Source organism: Puma concolor, chromosome A2 (genome assembly GCF_028749965.1).
Source record: "Puma concolor isolate L17-30 chromosome A2, mPumCon1.1.hap2, whole genome shotgun sequence".
In the NCBI taxonomy this organism is placed as follows: domain Eukaryota; kingdom Metazoa; phylum Chordata; class Mammalia; order Carnivora; family Felidae; genus Puma; species Puma concolor.
In genome coordinates, this window is record NC_141668.1 from 115,755,436 (window position 1) to 115,771,617 (window position 16,182).

Consider the following 16,182-nt stretch of genomic DNA (forward strand, 5'->3'; position numbering starts at 1 on the left):
AGGTCCAGAGAGGAGAAGGGACTGGGCCAAGGACTCTAGCTAGTACAGGCCAAGGGACAGATTGTCAGAATCAGGTACTCCCTCCTCGGGTCCTTTACATGGGCCTTTCCCTCCTTCTGGAAGTCTCTCCCCACATCTAAAGATGAAAATCCGTACAGCCCAACCTAAATGCTGCCTCCACCAAGAAGCCCACCCTGACCACACCAGGTGAGTCCCCTTCACCTCCTCCCAGTCTTTCCACCGATGCATTTGCTCACCTGTTCTTTTCCACTAAACAGGGGCCCCCGGCTATCTTGCTTATTGATTTCAACCCTATATCCAGGGCTAAGCTCAGCACACAGTAAGTGCTAGGATAAATCAATGAAAAATAAATGGTGATTAGGCATAATCTCTAGATTGCTATGTTGGAAAAGAAAGCAATAATTCATCCCCTCTAACACATCAACACAGAAACGTTTTCTGTTGTTTGATATAGTTAGTATACCTCCACGAGTGGAAAGCTCACCACCTCCTAAGCAGCCACCCAACTCCTGAAGAGTCAAAGGATGAGTCGCTCCATTATCCTGAGCTGGAGCCTGCCTCCCTGTGGCTTCCTGTGGCTCCCTGGGGCACCCAGACCCCCTGCCCCAGGACTGCCCCGCATAGAGTCAGGGGCCCTGTCTGGACCCGGGCCATGGCCTCTGAGCCCTGGCAAGAGAGGGAGGCCACCGCTCAGGATCTGGATGTGGCTTCCACCGCATGGTCCCACGAGCAACCATCCCATCCTGAGGGCCTCCCCTGGGTGTGTGGCTGGCCACACATCCCAGCGTTCTGGGGCCATGCTCACACGTGCATCTTCAATCCCTATGGATTTCGGCAAGCCTTTACCTCCAGTGTGTCTGCACCAGGCCCACGAGGCTGGGATAATCACCTCTTTCCACAGATAAGGAAACTAGAGTCCAGAGGGGCAAGAGACTGAGGAATATGCAAGTGTCTGGCTCCAAAGCCTTAATCACAGTTCGGGAGCCACACGTTCTCAAAAGGGCTTTGTGTGAGAGCCTCATTTTATCTCGTGGCCTCCTGGTGGGCCTGAACATTGAAAGAGAACCCTGGAGGCAGGGGCTGATGGGGCGCCTCAGGCAGGGTGATGATCTGGGAAGGCCCACCCAAGGGTCCCGCACAGCTCATGAATATCCCAGGAGATCTGGGCAGCAGCTCTCCCACTGGGGAGTTGTGGGGTGGGGGGGCCCTGCAGGGTTGGGGGTGGGCCACTTGTTTGAGGACAAGGCTTGACACTGAGATTCTTGGGCCAGTGCCTGCTGCCTGCCAGCTGAGGCCTCCCACGGCTCACGGCCCCTCAGTGCTGTTTAGGAAGAACCACTGGGAGGTTGCCAAACCGTGTCCAGAACCGGCTGCCTACCTCTCCAGCGTCGCCCACCCCCATCCCCAGCATCACACAACCTGAGCCCTTTCCACCTCCCAGCCTTCACACTCATGGTCCCTCAGGAACGCCCCCTCCCTCATCCCTTACCTGCCTGGCCAAATGCTGCAAGTCCCCCAGGCTGCCCGCTGTCCCTTCCTCCAGGAAGCCTTCCCTGATCCTCTAGCTGCTGATGCCTCATCTGGGTTCCCAATGCCCTCGGGCACCTCTAGGTCCCACTTCTGTCCACTCACCAGATGTCCCACCCTATTTGCCCATCTATTCCCAGATGAGCCTGACACCAAAGTGGTGAGGAACAATCTAGACTGCCCTCCCAGCCTGTTAGCATCGCCTCCTCCAGCAGTAGTGCCGTGGGAGCCTTAGCAGAGCCCTGGGTTCAAGTCCTGATTCTACCTCTGACTGGTTGGGTGACCTTCAGCAAAAGTGGCCTCAACCCTCTCACGTGTAAAACAGGGGTGCACGTATGGGCTGGAGCCGGGGTTGAACCTGTGGTCCCTGGGTGCTATTTCAGCTCTGACCTCAGCTAACCTGGGACCCCCTCACCCCAGTCTCTGTCTGAGACTCAAGGATCCCCAACCTTTTCCAAATCTCAAACAAACCTTCCTCAACAGACTCATTCTGCAAACGGGGCATCAAGACTCAGCAAGTGGCAAGGACCTTCCCCAAGGTCACCCACAGGGACCCACTACCCCAGTTGTGCGGCTGTGAGAGGTTGCTGAGTGTGTGGCCTCCCTTGGCCCGCCTACCTGCCCACACATCTGCTTATGAGTCACCATCACCTCGGCCAAGACGGCGAAATGTGGGGGCTGGAGACAGAAGGTCAGCCCAAGGAGAGCAAATGGGTGGATGGGGGGAAGGCAGTGAGGGGGCTTCCAGCCACTGGAGAGCACAGCAGGGGGCACAGAAGGGAAACTGAAGCCAGGAAGAGCAAGCACCCACTGAAGGACCCCAAAAAGTAGAGTCAGCCTCAGTCTCCTGTCTAATGGATGTTCTTTCTGCTCCATCAGGCCATTTCCCCAGGAAGGGAGACAGGGCCCGCAGCTTTCACAATTATCCGGGCAATTAAGACAGGCAGATGGTCCCACTGGACTGAGCATTCAAGCTGACAAATGGAGACAATGCTGGGACATTAACTGACAAGATTGGCACTAGTTCTGGTGGGTGACATGGGCAAGGTGAATGTGCCATCAAGACGGTTCACTGCCCGGAATCAGGAAAGGGCCCAGCCTGCTCAGACTTCCCCACACCCTGCCTGGGCTCAACTCTGGGCTCTGCCCTACAAGAGGGACACACACAGGCTGGGACATGGACAGAGATGGTGACCAGGTGGGGAGGGGTGAGAGACCCTGAGAAATGGGGCCCCTTAGCCTGGAAGGGCAATCTTGGGGAGGCACCAATGCTGTCTCTACAGGGCTGTCTTGGGGCAGGGGGAGCAGAGGGAGGGCGGAGAACCTTGAGGGAGCCTGGGGAAGACAGACCAGCAGCCACATGCTGGGAATGCAACAGAGGGGTCCCTTCTTGTTGGCAGGGTGGCCAGATAACTGACCACTGAGAAATGCCCCTGTGGTGAGACATTTGGGCTTGGAAGTCAGACTGCCTGGGGGGCAGGGGCAGGGCACAGATTCCACCATCTCCTTCCTAGCTGTGTGACCTTGGAAAGTCACTTCTTCTTTGGACCTCAGTTTCCTTACCTGCAAAATGGGGCAATTTAGTTCATAACTCACAGGGTTGTTGTGAAAATAAGAAAGTACATGTGAAGTACTCAGCATAGCACTTGACATACAGTAAGTGCTCAATAAATGCTTGGGGAACAAAGAACAGGACCAGAGGTTTGCACTTTATCTCTGTCTTCTTGATAAAATAAAGAAATCCGTGGTCTCTGAGACACTGCAGTTGATCTAAACTTCTGGTGCCCTCCCCAGTCTGGGCATGGAGGAGGGCAGAGGCCTAGGAGCCGGGAGCTGTTCAGGCACTGGAGGGAGGGGCTGGCTTCCCCATTGGGAGTCAGATGTGAGACCCCAATGCAGCTGCTGCACTGTGAGACATGCCAGGAGCCGGATGTGGAGGCGAGATAGAGAGCCTCATTACAGAGGGGAAGGAAGGAGTAAATAATTCATCACAGATGTGCACCATGGAGGGGGTGCAGGCAGAGAAAGCTCGGGAGGGTGAGGCACAGTCCCTCCCTGTGCCCAGGAGGTGCCATGTAGCCAGCAAGAGGGATTCCTGTCCTTAACCTTGGGATAACCTTGTTATCCCTAAAATTGCCCACTGCTCCTCTAATACATCCCCTCTCCTCACCCGGGCCTGGGAGGCCAGATAATAACGCCCTTGCTCAGAACCTCTTTGAGCCCATACCCTCTGTCCTCCTTCAGCCCCTCTGCTCTAGCCTTGCCAGCCTGGGAACAACCAACATGTTCATACCTCAGGACCTTTGCACTGGCTGCGGCCTCTGCCAGCCACATCTTCCCCTGGATAGCCATGTGGCCTCCCTCACCTCCATAAAGGCTTTGCTCTAATGTCACCTCGGTGTGGCCCTCTCTGAAGACACCACTTAAAACCGCACACACTACCCACATACCCCATCTCCTCTTTCTGCTTTATTTTTCTGCACACACGTATCACCGCCATACATTTTCCTCGCTTTCCCGCTGCTAGAATGTCAGCTCCAGAAGGGCCCGGATTTAGGTCGATCTAGTTCCCTACCGTATGTGCCCCTGGGGCCTAGAACAGTAGTTCTAGCACACAACAGGTGCTAACAGATACCTGTTCAGATCGTGAATGGCAAAGCATAGTCTACTGCCTCAACATCCATCAACTCCACCTACCCTAGAGCCCTAGCTCCCTACCTCTCACCTGGACCCCACCCTAGTCCCCTCCCTGCATCCTCACCTGTAGTCTGCACTGTAGCCAGAGCCTATGTTAACACAAAAAGCTGTTCTCCCCTCTCTCCTGCTCAGGGACCTTCCATGGCTCCCACGGACCTCTGGACAGAGTCCAAACTCCATAACCTCCTGCCTCCTCCACCCTGGCTCCCTTCTCTCTTTACACTCTTCACAAAGTTCTCAGCTCCCTGAGGCAGATCTTTGAAGCTTCAGATATTTGTGCTAGCTAGTCCCTTTGCCTGGCAAACTCCTATTCATCCTTAAAAACTCCATTCAGGGGGGATTTCCTTGACCTCCCTCAAGCAAAAGCATTTCTTTCTTCTCCAGGTACCGAGTGGACCCATCCACCCCCACCCCCACCCCATCGCACTGAAGTGCCGACATCATCTACACATCATTTCCTCCTCCCCCAAGCCCTCTGGGTCAGGAACTGCAAGTGATCTCCTTCGGGGGCCCTGACACCTAGCACTCTGAAAATTTCACCTCAGTTGTCCTTGCAGCCTACCCAAGGAGGAAGGCTCTAATATTAACTCTATTTTACAGACAGGAAAACTGAGGCCCACTAGGCCCAGTTGCACAGCTGGGATAAATCCCTGGCTGTTGGCTCCAGGGCCTGTGCTCTGTATATCCTTCCTCCCTCACATCCACACACAGCAAACAAAATCCCTCACTCTTTGAATCAAACATGACCATTTTATGCCCGCAAAGGCCCAAGCATAGCCCCATAGGAAACCTTGATCTGATAGCCCAGAATCCTCTGGGGTGATGCCATCATTATGCCCAGGCTAGGAAAGAAGGCACAGTGGCCTGGGAATGTCTGTGTCCTCTGCAGGCACTGGGGTCCAGGACATGCATGTTAGAGTCAGGCCAGCGCCACAGGCCCCTCCCCACCCCCGAGGGCTCCGTTTCCTCACTGTCCAGATGCGGACATCCAGACACTGTCAGGGCTGTCTGAGATGGAGCAGGGCCGTGTTTCCATCTGTGCATACACGTTAGGTGCTTCCTCTCACCTCGGACCCCTGACCAAAATTGGGGAAGCTGAGTCAGGACTGAACACCTCCTATCTCCAGTCCCGGTCTGGGCGGGGAGTATAGCTCACAAATCTGGGCAAAGCCTCAAATCCCAGTCTGAGGGACACAGGAGGGGTCTCATCTGGCCGCAAGGCCCAGAGACCCCCACCCTTAAACAATCACAGGGTAAAGAACTTAAGGGCCTTACCCAGAAAAGATACGGGACAGGAAGGCCTGCTAGAAAATACCAGCTACAAGTGGGAAGATGTGCCCTTAGGCATTAAAAAAAATGCTTTGGAAACATAAACGGAAGAAACACCTCCCCTTCCTCCGATCTTCCCCCCTTGAATCCTTCTCCCTTGAGCTTTTACATTTTCACAAATGGATGAAAACAAGTTCCCTGTGCCTCTGACAGAGCCCCCGGCAAAGAAGTGGAGAGATGTCAGACAGGAGCCTGGCACACGCCAGCACACCGTGTGCCCCCAATTGGGGTGCGCTCCCCCCTCTGTTTTGTTACAGGTCTGCTGGTCCCAGACACCACCCTGGGGTCAGTGGTGTGCATATGGCTGGGGTGGGAGTAGGAAGCGAGTGGCTACATGAAGTTCAAAATTACCAGGTGTCTACTGTGTGTCAGGCTCTGCGCTAGTCTTTCCCAATCATCACTGCAATCTCAGAAGGGTGGCCTTTCCTGGGTCCATCGTACAGAAGAGGAAACTGAGGTTCTGAGTGGGCTGCACAGGAAGGAAGAACGGGGATAGCATTTGAATCCAGGTGGGCTATGGATAATACAAGTACTTTCTCCACCTCCAAGGGGGCAGAGCCTGATCCACAGTATTTAGTTGGCTGTTCTCCCAAACCCGAGGACAGCCCGGGATGTATCTGTCTATCCCTCCAGCCTAGGAGGATCCCACCCGGTTCTCAGGGACTGTGGACCTGAAGAGGAGGACAACAGCCTTGACGGGGCAGGGGACTTCTCCCTTGGAGGTGGTCCCAACACAGGAGTCCCTGGAAAGCCCCAAAGGAAACTCTGTTCCTGATACTCTCCAAGTTTTTCCTGCTCTGTTGTATGGAAGGGACTGACAAAGGCCTCTACATGTCAGACCAGCAGCAGCCTGAGGGCAAGTACAGAGCCTAGAGTCCCTCTGATACCCCAAAGACCCTACTACCTTACCCTTTGACCACTCCTCAGGCAGCCCCTCTGTTTGTAGGCTCCTCCAAGTCCAGAAAATGTTCATGGCAGTTAGGAGAGCTGGCTTGAGAGAGCCTCTGAGTGTTGCCTGTGTAGCCTAGAGCAAGCCACTTACCCTTTCTGTGCCTGTTTCCCCGTCTACACAATCGGGATAAGGACGGGACCAACCTTGCAGAGCTGTTGTGAGGAATCACTAAGTGAATGTATTGCCTGGCACACAGTGGCACTGAATTAATGTCACTGACTGTTTCTCTTATTAACAGCATGATTATTCTTAGTTCTGAGGCCGGCAACATAAAAACTGTGAATCCACCGTCTCCCACCTCCCCTCCATGTTGTCGACGGACAGATGGCAGCACAGGGAAGCCACAGATGAAACCTAGGGTCACACAGCTTGGGCAGCTTGACTCCCAGCTGGACACTACTCTGACCCCGACTCACCCCTCAGCCTTTCCCCCCTCCCGGGCCCCCTCCTGGAGCCGCCTGTGCAGGATGGGGCTTTGCACACAGTGAGGCTCAGCACACACTCCATGTCACCCAGGGTCAAGTCTTGCCTCCACCCACGGCCCCCCGGCCCTGAATGCCCACACACAGCCCTTGGCCCCCACCCCCCCCACACACACACACACGCAGCAACCCTGCCGGCCCAGCTCGACCAAGACAACCTCATGCCCCAAACAGAAGGGAAAATAAAGGCCATCAGCGACATGCCATGTGAGGGGGACAATGAAAGGGACTGTGACACAGGAAAGCAGAGAGGAAGAGAGACAGTCAGATGCAGACAGGGACCATGAGAGAGAGAGAGAGAGAGAGAGAGAGAGACAGAGAGAGAGAACAAGACAGAAGGGGAGAGAAAGACAAGGAAAAAACAGGTTGGGGCAGAGAGAAACAAAGATGAGAGAGAACCAGACAAAGAGAGAGACAGTAAGAGGCAGAGAACAGAAAGAGACAGAGGCAGAGAGAAAGATGGAAAGACAGAGGACAACAATCTGAAAACAATATGGTCCATGAGACTAGATTAACAATTAAAAAAAAAAGATGGACAGAGAGACAGAGAGACTCCGCCAGACAAAGAGGTGGGGGGTGGGGGCGGTGCGGGGACAAACCGAGAGATGGAGAGATGCAGAAGGCAACAGAGCCGGCTGGGCAGAGAGAAACCAGACACACACACAGATTCAGAAAGAAACCCGGAACAGAAGCGAAGCCCAAACAGTGCCAGAAGAGATGGGGTGGAGGCAGAGACGGGGCAGGGAAGGAGGCCCCAGGTCCCCAGGAGCCCTCAGCCTCCGCCTTCCAACCGGATCGGGTCCAGCCGCCCAGCCCCTGGGCAGGCAGCCCGGCTGCCCCCTGCCCATCTCCCCACTCAGTACCTTTGGGTCGCCGCCTCACCACGCCCAGCCGCCACTTGAGCGACACAGCCAGCATCAACCCCTCGGGGCCCTCGGGGCCCAGGGCCAGGGACACGACCTGCCCAAGCCTCCCTGCGCTCCTGGAGCCAGGCGCTCCTCTGTGCGCTCCGCTCTGGAGCCGCCTGTGCTAACTGGCAGAGGCTGGGCGCTCCCAGCCTCCACCCTCCCGAGTTGCTAAAATAGATAATCCTCCCCAGAGCCAGCAGCGGTGGCATCGGCAGTGGCATCTGTGGCAGCAAGTCCCTTCCTCCACCGCAGCCCCAGCTAGGGAGTGAAGCACCAGGGTGTTCCGAACCCTGAGGCAAACCTTCATGGGGCACCCGGGCCCGAAACCGCAGTCTTCTTTCTCCCAAAGCGCTTACCTTGCCTACCCCTTCTTTTGCCAAAATCTGCAGATCCCCCTCCTTCTGCCTTCCCCAGGCGGTGCTATTTGATGCCCCCAGGCCTTTGCACTTGCAGGGCCCTCCACCTCAAATGCCTGTCCTGTCTGGCATGGCACCATTGAACTTCTCTGCCTGGGAAGGTCTGCTCAGACTTCAGAGACCCCTGATCGCTGGAAATCCTTGCTATCGGGTCTCAATAATGCTTTCTGTTCATACTAGGTTGAAGCTGACTATCCACCCCTGAAACTGGGAGCTCCCTGAAACAAGGATAGGGCCCACCTGTCCCGTGTCCCCTACACTCAGCACAGGCATTCGATGGGGTCGCTGGTGCATAATGATGAGACGTAGGCCCTGCCTCTTCACTCCTTATCCTGACAATGACTCTTGTCTGTAACAGAGAGAATCCACCCGGCTGGCTGACTGAGTGGAATGGATGGGAGTAATGAGGAGTGCTCCGGGTATTCAGCAAGAACTCAATAAATGCATCTGGTATCCCTTCCTCTTGCTGAACAGAAAAGCTCTGACCTAGCAAACAGTGAGGGGAGGAGTCAGAGATCACAAGTCTCTGGAGACCTGAGTTCGAATCCTGGCTCAGTGTGCCCCACTGAGCCTGTTTTCTCATCTGACTGATGGGGCTAACAGTTCCTGTCTCTCATACAGTGGGGCCTGTATGAGCCTGTGCACAGAGCACTTAATTGAGTCCTGGCACACAGTAGGGGCTTGATAAATAATAAATCACAACTGTTCATATTATGGTTATTCTACATGCAGCCCAACACCTGTGTGTGAGTGGAGGAGACAGGAAATCCATCCAGGTGACGGCCTGGCTAAGGTCAGACAAGAAAGTCAAGAATCCAGTGCTTTCCATGCACATCTTAGTTAAGCCTTCCAGTGCACCAGGGTAGTCCTAGGATCATCCTCACTTCCCAGATGAGGAAACTGAGGCTCAGAGAGGTACAAGACAGCCTCAGGCTCACACAGCATGTAAGTGGCAGAGTCTGATACCAGCTGCCAGACTATGCCACCACCGCAGCCAGGCTGTTAGGGAGCTCTTGTTAAACCCCTACTGTGTGCCAGGCTCTGTACTGAGCACCTGCCGGCTTTGCCCTGCCCAGAGCCACGCAGACTGTTAAGCAGCAGAGCCAGGGCAGGAGCCCAGCCAGTCCGAGTCCAGAGCAAGAACTCTGGCCAAGAACGAGGCTGCCCCCCACCTCCGTCGCTGCCTTTGGTGAGAAGATAAATGGCCCCAGTGGTTTCAGGCACACGTGGAAAGTACAATAAATAAGGATGCACAGAGAGGGCATTGAGGCAGCGGGGGCGGGGGGCGGGGGGCGGGGGGGTGGCGAGATCCAGCAGCCTGGCCTAGGAGGGTTTCCTGTCACCAGTATACCCTGGAGGATGCCCTGCAAGTGTCCCAGGCCCCACAGGTGAAGACATCCCCCAGGCCAGAGCCACACATGGATAGAGAGGTGGGTCGGCCAAGCTGGAGCGTTGACACTGGGGTCACACACACACACCTGGGGACGGAACCCAGCTTGGAAACTCCCTGCCCGTGTGGCCTTAGGTAAGTTTCCCTTGGTTTCCTCAGCTGCAAAATGGACACAGTGACCGCACCTCACCTGCCTCCAGGACTGTCACGGGTCAGATGAAGAAAGGAAGCTCTCAGGGCAGGGTGGGACAGGGAGCCTGAGGATGTTAAATGGCCTGGAGAGCAATCACAGGAGTGTGTCAAGACCTTATATGTTGTGAGGAGGAAATAAGATAGGGTGAACATAAGGGCGCCTGGGTGGCTCAGTCAGTTAAGCATCCGACTTCAGCTCAGGTCATGATCTCGCGGTTTGTGGGTTCGAGCCCTGCGTCGGGCTCTGTGCTAATAGCTCGGAGCCTGGAGCCTGCTTTGGATTTTGTGTCTCCCTCTCTCTCTCTGCCCCTTGCCCATTCTCTCTCTCTCTCTCTCTCTCTCTCTCTCTCAAAAATAAATAAACATTAAAAAAAAAAGATAGGGTAAACATAAAGCTCCCAAAACAACCCCTGGCACACAGTAAGTGCTCAATAAATACTACATGTAAGCATTCTCATTAAGAGAGCTGTTGGTAGGTGTAGCAGAGGCCCAACTTCAGTTTAAGTGGAGTTCAGGTTTAAGAGATGGACCTCGGTGCCTCAGGCAAATGAGCAGGGCAGGTGAGCCACCACGGAGGCCCCGGGAAAGAATTTATCCTAAAGAAAAGGAGCCAAGAGAGGTGAGCACAAGACAAGAGTCCCTATGAGTGGGCCTGTGTACATTGTGGTGAGCCCCGGAGGGAGGACTGCGGGAAGGAGTAAGTTTATTTCCCCATCTCTTCCCAAGTTCAAGGCCTCATCTTGAAGACACAGGATACACCCAGAAGTCACTCCAGCCCAGCTGCTCGGAGCTGATTTGGGAGGTGGCTCCTTGGGTCCCAGAAGACCCAGGTCCTCCTGAGAAGCTCGCTGGCTCTGTGCTCGGTGCTATACCAAAAGCAGAGCTGAGGAGGACACGATCCCTGCACACTAAGGGCTCCCGGACTATAGGTGCTGCTTCTCTCTGAGTCTCTTTCCCATCTGAACCCAGGGGACAGGAATGTGCACCTCCTGGGGCCCCAGGGAGGAAACAATGACTCCACTTATCAGAGCACAGTAGGTGCTCAATAAACACCTTTCCCCAGGCGCAGGCCAGCTTCTCCAGGTGGTGAGCTCTCCGACAGCTGGCATCTGCGGGGGCCCCCCGCTGTTCTGCCTCCTGCTCCTCTTCTTCCAGCAGTATCACCCACTTTCCCCGGGGAGCCCCTCCGCTCCTCGCACTCAGTGTGGGGAGAGCTGGCGCCACCGCCCATCCCCCCAAGGAGAGCGCTTGACCCAGAGCTTGGCGATGGCACACTCCCACCCCACCCCTGGTGGCTGGCTCAGGAATGAGCACATGGCCCAAGTCGATCCAATGAGAGATTATTCTGGGACTTAGGATGAAACTACTCAGAAAGGGAAATTCCTTCCCCCCTGAGGGGGCCGTGGGTACAGAAAACAGCATGAGTCTGGAGCTGCTGGTGGCAGAGAGAAAGGGGAGGGAGGACTGAGGCTGATCACACCCTGATGATGTGGTCCTCTCAGCACCTGGAACCCACCACACCTTAAGTCGGCAATATCCCTTTCCAGTTACTTTAGCCAATAAATTCCTTTCTCTGCTTAAGCCTGTTTGGGTTGGGTTTTTCGTAACTTGGACCCAAAAGAGTCCTGGCCGATCCAGTGCCTCCCTCCTCTAAGCGTCCCAGATTCCAGCACAGACTGGGGACTCAGCAAATGCACAATGAGGGAATGATGAACAGAACATGGAGAGATATGTTCATATCTCCAAGCTGCCTTCAGGGCCGGTCAGGGAGGCAGTGGAAGGAGGCCTCAGCTGCATGATGGGTTCCTAGCCTCCAGCGAGCAGTTGGCCTGGCAGACAGCAGGGTCCGCAGTCAGGAATGGATATCTGGGGTTCTGGTTTCCAGGCGCTTAACGCTTGTCTGTTATCTCAGACACACCTGCCAGGCACCTCCCTTCTGTGGCCCCCAGATTTTCACAGGGCTCCTTTTGCAGAAATGGCAGCCACAGGGACAGTGTGGGAGAGCACAGGACCTCTCAGAGGAGAGGAAACCAGGGGTGAACACCAGATCAGCCCAGAGGGAGAGTCAGGAGGCCTGAGCTCAGGTCCAAGCTGGCCGTGGACATCTGACCCTCTCAAAAATGAGCGGACAGAACTCAAAGATGGGCTAAGAGAAGGACACCAATCACAGAGGGATGCAGACCAGCCTCTACCCCTCAGATTCTGCCTTTTCCATTCCTTCTCAGCCTCACAAAGCCCCAGAGGCCAGAGCTGTTGCCACACCCGCCTGCTACCAGAAACAAATTAGCATCTCATCAGACATGCCTTTAATCTTCTTGGGGCTGGCCCTTTCTTCCCCGTGGGCCAAGTGGTGACATTTCTGCCTCCCAGCTCTACTCATCTAAGTAAGACAGAGGCCCTGAGGCTCTGCAGGCAGAGGAGGGGTGGGGGTGGGGCAGACCCCTCTTCATTACTTCTCCAGGCTTGGGGAGGGGGAGGACAAGGGCCATCTATCCATCCATTCACTCATTCAACAAACATTTATTAAGCACCTTCTGTGTGCCAGGCCCAGAGGTATACAGCCATGGGCAAAATCAAGCCTTCATGGATATTCTGGTGGGGGGGGGGGGGGGGCAGAGAAGAAATGACAAATGTAATAATTAAGTAAATTTGCAGTATGTTAGAGCTGAAACATGCTAGAAGTAAATAGAGCGGGGTGAGGGGTATCGGGGCACAGAGGGAAAGTAGTAAGGGGGTAGTATCCCCAGAACCCAGACTACCGTCTCTAAACATCTTTTCCCACTAAAAGGGCCCCCAAGGGCCCCCGGAGAAGTGGCTGATTCCAGGACTGGGGAGGAGATAGTACAAGATGAGCCTCGAACACATTCTGGCACCAGAAAGTAAGCAAACCCTCCAAGTCTGATGGGGACAGGCCGACGGGACAAAGAAGCCAGCTTCAGCGGGCTCCCACCGGCTTAATCTGGGTCACTTTGAGCATCAGAAAGAATAATGACTGCAAAGTGTACAAATTCATGTGCTTGTGATTCTCAGAAGAAAAAAAAAACCAATCTCACTGATCCCTTTGGAGGTAGTTAAGGCACCAGTTCATTATTCTATAAACAGATATTGAAGGTAAAAAATGAAGCATTTATCCTGTCTTCTCGTATGAATGGTATTTGGGGGGGACCTAATAAGGAAGAGCCATTCTTAGCAGAAAAACCACAGCAAATAAGTGCAGAGGAAATAACAGAATTGGAAAACCACCTTTCTGCAGTCCTAACGAAATAAAGGATGCAACATTGACCATCCGTGGAAGGCTGAAAGAGACCCTATGACAGAGAGACAAGCAGACAGCATTTGGCCCCCTGGACCAATCTTAGCATCACCCAAAGTGGAACATTCTGGAATTGTGTACCTCCTGATAGGATGTGGAAGGAAGCCCACAGCACCACCCATGACATATTCCTGCCTACAAAATTAGACCTGAACCAAATCCAGCTTTAGACTCGAATACAAGTTGATGGCAAGTACAGGGGACAAAAGAATGTATGAAATGACACCATGAGGCATTTCCACAAGACAAACAACCTGGTTATCCCAAGAAATAATTAGAGTGAAAAAAACTGGGGTGGGGGGAGGTGGTTGCTACAGATTAAGAGAGAATTGAGACCCATCAACCAAATACAATCTGGGGACCTTAGATTTGCATAAACTGAGTATGACAAGACACTGGGAGCCAACAGGGGTAACTGCACAAGGATTGAGTATCAGCTGATGTGGAGAGATTCTGCTTAATTCGGTTGGGTTAATGCTGTTCTTATAATTACACTTAGGAAAAACTCTATTGAAGATACACATGTAACAAAAAAAGTCTGAGATTTTGCCTTTAAAATGCCCCAGGATATTCCTGTGTTATATGTGCCATGTAGAAGTAAATAAAAATTTAAGGGGCGCCTGGGTGGCTCAATCGGTTAAATGTACAACTTTGGCTCAGGTCATGACCTCACAGTTTGTGAGTTCGAGCCCTGCGTCGAGTTCTGTGCTGACAGCACAGAGCCTGGAGCCTGCTTCGGATTCTGTGTCTCCTTCTCTCTCTCTGCCCCTCCCCTGCTCACAGTCTGTCTCTCTCTCTCTCTCTCTCTCTCTCTCTCTCTCTCTCTCAAAAATAAACATTAAATTTTTTTTTAAAAAAAGAAGTAAATAAAAATTTCAAAAAAAAAATAAAAATAAATGGAGGCGGGGTCATAAAGGGCCCCACTAAGAAGGTAACATTTGAAGAAAGGCTGAAAAGAGGGAGGCAGCCATGAGGTGGCGGGGGGGACTGCTCCAGGATGGAGGGGGCAGTAGGAAGGGGGTATGCAAGGGGAGGGGAAGGGGGCATAATGCAGGGCCTCCTAAGGACTCTGGCTTTCCTGGGAGAGGTGGGAGCCATTGCAGCATTTGGAGCAGAGGAGGGGCATGGTCTGGCCATGGTTTAGCACCATCCTATGGCTGCTGGGGGGGGCAGGGAGGGTGGAGGCCCTACTGGAGGCCAGGGATCACCAATGGCCACCGGACTGGGGTGGGGACACAAGCAGTGATAACATGGGTGGAATCTGGTTGCTTCTGAAGGTCCAGCCACCTTCTTCCGGTCTTCTGCCAGGGTTAAACATTGACAGAATGGCAGACAGTCCTTTCTTTGGGTCAGGAGCAAGAGCTCTGGGGTCGAGAAAGCCTGGGCTAGTTAAGATGGAGCCCCCACTCTCTCGTGTGGTCCCTTCCCCACTCTGGGCCTCAGTTTCCCCACTGGTAAAATGAAGACAGTGACCAAGAGCTCGGACAATCATTAGGCTGCTTTGCGGAGACAAGAGAGGTGAGAATGTCCTATAAACTGGAAGGGCTGGGCTTGTGTCACAAGGAAACAGCCTTTACCGGGCCCTACTACACGCCAGGCACAGAGCTCAGGGCTCTGCAGGTATCAAGCCTCACCCTATCACTGGTGATTATCACCTGGGGAGCTTAAAACAACTAAGGCTGAATCAGAAACTTTCTGGGTACCAGGGTGGAGAATCATTGCCTCCTTGCTGGCCTGTAACACAGATGGGGCACTGACATTCAGAGAGGGCAAGTGACTGCTCTGGCATCACACAGCTTCCAAGTGGCAGAGCGGGGATTACCTTTTCCGGACCCCCTCACTTTCACCAGACCCCCCCCCCCGCTCCAAGCCCAAGAGCCAGAATGCAACCCCACGGGAGACTCAGACCCAGCCAGGGGAAGCAGCCCATCTGTGTGACGGTTCCGAGACACTCCTGAGCCAAGAAATAAAATGCCACCAAGCATTTTCGGCATGGGCCAGGGCGGCTGTCTGACAGGTGCACCAACAGGGCCACCTGCCAGGAAACAGGTGGCACGCCTGTTAATGTTCCTGGCTCTGCCTTCACGGCGCAATAATTGGGAGCAAATGCTTGGGCAGGCACCATTAACGAGCATGCAGATTAAATTGTGGGGCCCTTGGGCAGAGGTGACAGAAATGCCGCAATTATGGCCCTACAGGGGCTCCACGTGCCAGGCCCAGCCAGCGCCCTTTCCCACCCTGACTCCTGGGCCTCGCCCCCCATACCTGCCTACCGAGTCCTAGGTAGAGGACAGCCTGGTGGGGAGGTGTAGAGGCCAACAGTGCTGGATTCAAATCCTGTGCTGCCTGGCCCAGGACTTTTCTGTGTCCATAAAGGGGGCACAACATCACCCGGGCACCAGGTGGTTGTGACAGCTTCATGAAATGATGCGGGTCCGAGGCCTCTAAGGGCTCCCAGAGCAAGACCTTCTCCTAATTACGTGCCAGGCATTGGCTTTCAGATTGCCGTTTCCGGTCTGAAAAAATGGGGATAAAAATAACCAACGTGTATTAAGTCTTACTCTGCAGTAGGCACTGTTCCGGCTTTTGCCACAATAACCTTCTCTGTCACCCCACGAGGTGGGGACTGTGATTAGCTTCGTGTCATGAACGTGAAGACCAAAGGCACATGGAGCAAGGAAAAGGGCCAAGGTCACACGGCTCTGAGACTGAACCCAGGAGGGCTGGTCCCAAGCCCACCCTCATACCCGCTCTGCTGTTCTTTCTCAACACAGACGCCTCTGTTATGGTCTCCGTGCGAACGTGTGGGTGGGTGTGATTCAATACAGCAAACGTGGCAAAGTGAGCACTGGGGCACACGCAGCCCACGGCCGGGCTCCGGTGCACTTCTGGCAACGCTGGTCTGTGCACCCCCCCTACCTTGTTTCCCACCACATGGCCGTCCCTGCAGGCCAG

At 54.1% G+C, this 16,182-nt stretch overlaps 1 protein-coding gene across 5 annotated transcripts in view; it reads right to left on the reverse strand.

Moving 5' to 3' along the window:
- Window positions 1-16,182, reverse strand: part of GRIP2 (glutamate receptor interacting protein 2) — a 93,813-nt gene that overhangs the window by 48,690 nt on the left and 28,941 nt on the right. Inside the window, exon 1 of one of the 5 annotated variants that reach the window (XM_025921300.2) lies at window positions 7,872-8,027. The exons of the other annotated variants lie outside the window; for them this stretch is intronic. Coding sequence (XP_025777085.1) covers window positions 7,872-7,926 — 55 coding nt within the window. The 5' untranslated portion in view covers window positions 7,927-8,027. Of the gene's footprint in view, window positions 1-7,871; window positions 8,028-16,182 lie in introns of those variants that run through there. 5 annotated transcript variants of the gene reach the window in all.